This window comes from Porites lutea, chromosome 2, assembly GCF_958299795.1.
Source record: "Porites lutea chromosome 2, jaPorLute2.1, whole genome shotgun sequence".
Taxonomy (NCBI): Eukaryota; Metazoa; Cnidaria; class Anthozoa; order Scleractinia; family Poritidae; genus Porites; species Porites lutea.
This window is the reverse complement of record NC_133202.1, coordinates 20,090,009-20,096,850: the sequence shown is the minus strand read 5'-3', so window position 1 is coordinate 20,096,850 and position 6,842 is coordinate 20,090,009. Positions and strand designations below refer to the sequence as shown.

Sequence of the window (6,842 nt, the reverse complement as noted above, 5' to 3'; positions counted from 1 at the left end):
ATGAAGCGTACACTGACTCGCGAAAACAATACTACACCCGGCCCAACAACCCGAATAGGACTACATACCTTATTAAAGTTATACAGAGGGAACGCGTGGAGAGTTTTTTTTTGAAACCGACTAACATCTTGCTCACTCGCCGCTGATTCAGTATTCTTTCTATGAAGAACAAACCAAGTCTCAGAAGACTTCACTTTCGCTGTAGCTGGTCCACATCTGCGCTCATAATTTTAGGCCTAGATTTTTGATAGTTTTTTTCTTAGTAATGCTTGATTTTCCTTTTCTCACTTTTAAATTATTCACAATTGTAAATAGTTTTCTATCGTGGACATATATTTAGCTTTTGATTTGTAAACAATACGATATACTTTAAAATTGTACATATTGCTTATTGTTCTGATACTTAAATAAAGATTGGAGAACATACCAACGACTTCAAACCCAGCAAAACTTTACTACATGCGTTGGCATTTATGTGGAAAATGTCTAGAAAAACTATCAAAAACTTCCCAAAGTGCAAAACTTCTTGGCTCTAAAAGTTACTTCATTTCTTCCACTTTAAGTTAGTTTATTACCAAATGCATTTTTAGCCCCAGCTCCAGAAAGAAGAAATAAAGTCTTTTCTTTATTTATTCTTGAAGCAATAAGACTGACTTTCTATTGCTTTACCTACGCAACATGTGATGTTGGAAGAGGGGTTCGAAAGCTTTGTCGTCTTTGTCCAGTCCCGACGACCCACGTGGCCTCGTTTATTGCGAGTCCACAGTGAGTGCTCCTTGATTTTATGTCAGTTTTTTGGCCACACCAATCGCCAAAAAGAGTATCCACTCTTCTGATCCAATTCATCGCCAACTTCTACCACATGTATGAATTAAAACCCTCTGCACAATTAAATCTCGTTAGATATTTTAAACCTAAGTGGTTTTATCATTGAAATTTTCCTGGGTGTCGCCGTCGCTGGTTTTTAAACAACCCACACTGAAGAAATGATTGTTCGTTAATTAAGAGCAGTCTAGGGATGTCACAAAAATCGGCGAATAAATTATTTGTGCCGTTTCAGGTACGCGTAAGAATGGTGGTTAGTATCAAAGAACTAACGTTCAAAATCAAGCCAAAATTAATTGTCCACGCGTCAATGGAAGTATTGCCGGCCCGAGATCTATAAAACTTGTCTCAGGCCAACACGTCTTTAGATCCTTATCGGATAATTCGCTCTTTTTTCCATTTCTTGTTAGAAACATTTGACTGGACCGTTTTTAAGAATGAGATAAAAACGTGTCAAAAACCAGGTAAAAGTTAAAAAGCGTATTTAATTTTAAAATAATGTTTAATTTCATTCCTTCGTTGATTATTTTCATGAGAATTATAATAATAATTACAGAAGATGAGAAACTATAAAACCTGGGATCAGGCGATTTTTTTTTGTATTTTTTTTCCCCGCAAAAAAAAAAGAAAGAAAAAAAATCGCCTGATCGCAGGTTACTCTACTGTCAGTAGAATGATGATAATCTAGCTAAGTTACAGTTGACCTCAGTTTTAAGGGGATCTATAATTTCAACTATGTTTTTGCTTTTCTATAGACTCCCTCGTCACAATTAACATATGGTAACGAGTCTATAATAACGTAATCAATGTATCACTGAAGGAAGCAATGAAATGAAATGAAATCTACGTTCCGTTTTATGCTTTGAGGGACTAAAATAGGGTTTTCCGAAACGGCCCGCTTCTCCGTCACTATCAGTTATTTATTTATTTATTTATTTATTATCCCGTCATCCGGCTAACATCCCACCCTCTTTCAAAATGCCGAGTCGGATTTTAAGCTTTCCGGATGAGACGCGGATTTCGCGGGTTAGGGGTAGGGTTAGCATACAAATCGGTCTTTGTTCATGGAAAGTGTAGTTTGGTAAATTTCTCTTTCTGAGGAAGCAAACAAAAAAAAACAAACAAGCATATCAGTAAACAGTGTCTACGTGTATCTAAGCTTAAAAGATTCAGTCATGCCGATGTGGTTATATTCCATAAAAAATATCAAAAAGTGTCAAATTTTCTTATTAAGAAAAAAAAACAGACCTTTCGGGTGTATAACCCTTCCTCAGTCTGAGGAAACCATTGTACTACGCAATTGCCATAGACAAAAATGATCGAAGTGCGTACGCCTGGGCGCGCAAGATGAAATTCAGTCCTTTCGGCTGAACGGTGCCTAGTTGGAAAATCAACTTCATCTCACGCTGCTTTTTTTGGATGTTAGTTCCACTGCATAGAGCCACACCACGCACTCTGACACTCAGAAATACTGTGGCCCGCCTGGAGTTGAAATGTTGGGCCACAGGAAACCCAGGAGTGTCGTTGCGAATGTTCGATCAAACGACTCCTGGGGTTATATCGCCCAGGTTTGGTGATATGGAATATCACCACATCAGCTACCTAAGTATAAATGTCACGCATCCCTGACTGTTTTTCCGTTCACCCAAGATTCAGTCATTCCGTCGTTTACAGTAATACATAAGACCTTCCAACCAACTATGTTACGGATGGAGTAATTGTTATTAATAATAACAACCCTCAACTGTTGCTGATACGAAATCGAAACAAATACAGTATGTCTCAAGCAGATAATCTTAAACAGCTTAACTATAATACCAGCACTTTTCAACCAGTTCAGAAACCTGCACAATCGAGGACAAAGCAATGAGTCGGGTCAAAAAATTATACGCATATTAAAGTTTAAAATTTAATATGCGTACAGGGTGGGCTCCCGATGCGTATAATTAAACTGATTCCTACGGCAGGAAGAGTGATAGACAAAAAAAAGAAAGAAGAAAGAGAACAAAAATAAAGCGGTGAATTATATTTGCCCGATATCTGTATTTGTATTCATTTTTCTTTTCTAGCCCCTGTTGAAGGTTAGTGTTGTAAACCGAAATGTCGGGCAAATATAATTCAAAACTTTATTTTTGTTCTGTTTCTTTATTTTTTTATTTTTTCTATCACTCTTCCTGTCGTAAGGATCAGTAAAAAGTCGACGTCTCGACTGCTTTGAGTGGAAACAAGACTGAAACAGGTTTTCGCTTTCTTCTGCGCTGCGGGAAGATTTTCTTCAGGCGCTTCTTTCTCTTCACTTTTGTCGAATTGGCGTCGTACATCTTACTCTATACTGTTAGGTTCATCTGGTGATTGAAAGGTCATACCGATTATTCCACGGCAGAGCCAATGACAACGGACAGGACCTCTTTAACGCTTGAGTCCCGTTGTGACTTGTTCTGCCGTGGAAGAATCTGTATGATCAGCTGTATGATCTTTTCACTCACTGGCACCTTACAGATGGTCCTACCGTTTACTAAATATAACTATTGTTTCTTCCTTATTGAGTTACGCTTCTCTGTCGTACAGAGGTCAGAGGCGCTATACGCCTTAACCCGCTCTCGCATCCGTCATCATCATTTCTTCTTAAGTTACTCTACTTAGAGGAGGTTGTTCCATCAGAGGGATATCGAAGAGGTGAAGAGACCGAGTGACCGTTATAAAGTAGCCGGCGACGCCTCGACCAGGAAGTTGTTCGTTTTAGCTCCTTTTAAGCCTCGGGTTTTCTAAACTTTTGAGCACATTTCAACACAATGTTGAACGACCTGGCTCTTGCGATGATGTACAGAAACTTGTAGATCTTCCACATCAAGCCGAGGAAAATTTTTCGAGGTTTTCCTGGAGTTTTTTCAATCCACATAGTAGCAGCTGTACCGAGTCCATTGGTTTTGCGGCAACAGTTCTATGAGGACCATTCAAAGTTGTGACAGAGCGCATTCCATATTTCTGATGGAAGATACATTCCCTTCCAAAACATGGAAACAGTCACCAACTAAGCTTTAAAATATCTGTTGTTAGATTGCAATGACTGAATTCTTCGTACTTTTCGTGAATAGAAAAAGCAGAACTAAAAGAGCACAAACAGCTGAAAGAAATCGGGCCATGTTTTAAGGGTTGTGAAAATCTTAATGCAACCTAAGTTTTTTGCGCGCCGCAGAAAGAAATCAGTTGGTTGAATATTGCACTTTGACACAATTCGGTTAGTTACCTGCAAATCCGCCCATCACCATTGAACATTTCAATCTTTCCGTCAGAACGCCACCATTTTCAGGATAAGAGACCGAAAAAATTGAAGCATTCCCACGTCCCGCCATGAGAATGACGAACTTCCCCCTTCCCGCCCACTCCTAACCATCTTCTATGCCAGCAGCTAAAAAAAATATTCTGCATCCTGCCAACGCTATGTTAGGCCCTCAATAGGACAATTGCACGATGACGACATTTGACTACAACTACCAGAATTCAATCCGGTTTTGCTTTGTTATTTAAATTTGTCAATCCCGCTGAGGATTAAAGAACAATAGCCTTAATTTGCACAAGAAAACAACAAGCTCAAGGATTCTGGTAGTTGTAGTAAAATGACGTCATCGTGCAATTGTCCTATTTCTTGCCAACGCAGACGTTGTTTTCCGTGCGTTCAAGGCCTTGAGATGTGGCTGAAAACGTGAATCAAAACCTTCAAGGAAATGCAATCTGTGAGTGGCGTCCAATACTCATTATTGTCTCCATAACTAACCATGACCCGTCTATGCTCTAGTAGATACCCGAGGATCGCAGCTCAATAAATTTCGCTACTCTTCAAGGGGGCACTCTTTTGAGAACGACTCTTGAATAAATTATCTCTATATAAACATACTAACAAACAAACAAACAAACAAAAAGAAAAAAAACAGGGGTATGTGTTTTTTATTGTTTAATAAAGGATATATATTTAAGGCCAAAGACAGAGCTTTTTCTGAGAGCGGGACTAAGGCGCAAAAAAGAAATCCCGAGCGGGTAAGATGGGCCCATCTTGAATGGTGATGCTCAAAGTGCCTTTTTCACCAAATTCAATAGTGGCTAGTCTGTTTCTAACTTGTCAGTTTCCCTCATTAACGGTTGTTTTAACAACAACGACAAAGGTACTTGCTACCTTCAACTGGGGAAAAAGTTCACATGTAATATTGTTCTTTTTAAAATAAATAATTTCTCCACAAAGTTATCATTTTCGGTTACATTTTTTTTAGAGACTGTAACTATGCCATTGAAATGAAAGTAACGAAAGTGAATCACAGGGAGCCCACACAAACTGAGTGACCGTTGTGTTTGGATTTAAAAAGGAAATGTATGGGAATATAATAAAGTATATATTATGATAATATAAACTTTGTTTTATTCCCATACATTTCCGTTTAAAATTCAAACATCACAACGGTCACTGAGGTTGTGTAGTCCCCCTGAGAAGTGAATATGATGCAATTCCACATATCTGAAATGCAGGAGAAAGTTTTAACACCTGAAAAAGATTATCAGAGTTGGTCATAATTTGGAAAGCCAAAAACAGGACACTGAGCTTGAAGTTGAAGTCCATATTTATAATAGCAGAAAACAAATTTAACAAAGGTAACAAAATGTTAAAGGAAAATGAACATCAAAATGTGTTAGATTGCCCTTAAGGGTGTGTTTCTTCTAGGGAGTGGGGGGTGGGGGTGGGTTAAAAACATTCTTAAGCATGGTGACTATTCAGGATGGGGGTGGACAGATCAAGCAGGGATCATTCAAGTGAATACATAAGCAGCTATGTAACCCAAACTAAATGGCTGAGGGGATTTAGCCTTCTCTCTGCATTGTCCCTTTCAGCCAGAGGAACATATAGATTTGCATGGAGGGCTAATGGAGATGTAAAACAGCACATTTTAATATTCAAGTTTCTTGCTCGCAACAGATTTTACTTTCTTACTGTTGTTTTGAAAGATATGTAAGAATCATAATAATATTCATAATCATGATAATATTCACTTTCTATATTACTACTATTGATACAAGTTGTCAGTTGGTTGTGTGGACACCACAATACAAATAAGAGTGGGTCCAAAGCAATCTCTAAGCCAGACTCCAATCCCATCTTGTAGCATAGGCATAAGGCACCCCTTCAACATGGTGCAGTGCACTTGAGGCCCCTCATTCCCATCCAATCCTTCACCCATACATTCCTCGGCAAATTTTTTGCCCACACATTGTTTCTTTGCCCCATGAGCCAGAAAATTTATGACTATAGTATCATAACAAATGACCCTGATTATTACATGAAATGTATAGAAAATTAAAATAAAGAGTTTACTGATTCACATCTCACATGTCTATGATCGACTGGATTTCTTAAGGTGATGATAATTGGGTAAGATCTTGGTAAGGAAATCAAGCTGCAGTGTTTGTGGCACTGGTCTCTCCCCTTGTACTCTCCTACTACAGCTCTGTCCATAGATGACTGTATTCTCGAGCAATGTCTCTTGCGAAGTAACTTCGCACTTGGCTCCTATAACACAACCGTGGGAAATACCCGTGTAGCGGCCAATCTTACTTTTTGCTTCAAGGATATTGTTATCTCCCACTTTCACCGCTTCACATTGACTCCCGACTTCAAACACGTTATGGTTTCCAATTCTCATGACAATCTTTTCTCCTTGTTGTGCATCATCGTCGTCGAGATAATACGAGTTTATTATTGTTGCTTGTTCTTCGATCAGATTGTTGTCTCCAATTATTATCGGTCCAGCTTCGGCTATAATTCGTGCTTTAGGGTGAATAACTGTCCGAGAACCTATTGTCACCTCACCTTTTATTTCAGCCTCCTGACAAACCACTGATCCACTCCCAATTTTTAATTTACGAGGCGTTTGAGAATGCTTCGACATATTGCCTTCCTTCCTTTCGCCGATCCCTCAATTTATCCCATAATGCAATACTAGAACTTACTAGAACTCTCGTTCCCAGGGTTT

At 38.8% G+C, this 6,842-nt stretch overlaps 1 protein-coding gene across 1 annotated transcript; it reads right to left on the bottom strand.

Annotated features, from left to right (window-relative positions):
* Nucleotides 1-5,771: 5,771 nt before the first annotated feature.
* Nucleotides 5,772-6,796, bottom strand: LOC140927979 (dynactin subunit 6-like). Its single transcript, XM_073377688.1, has one exon. The coding sequence runs from the start codon at nucleotides 6,756-6,758 to the stop codon at nucleotides 6,204-6,206; it is 555 nt and encodes a 184-aa protein (XP_073233789.1). The 5' UTR covers nucleotides 6,759-6,796; the 3' UTR covers nucleotides 5,772-6,203.
* Between the last annotated feature and the right edge of the window lie 46 nt (nucleotides 6,797-6,842).

Excerpts from the sequence above, each read along its gene's own strand:
- LOC140927979 (XM_073377688.1), bottom strand. The coding sequence starts at position 6,758 with ATGTCGAAGCATTCTCAAACGCCTCGTAAATTAAAAATTGGGAGTGGA.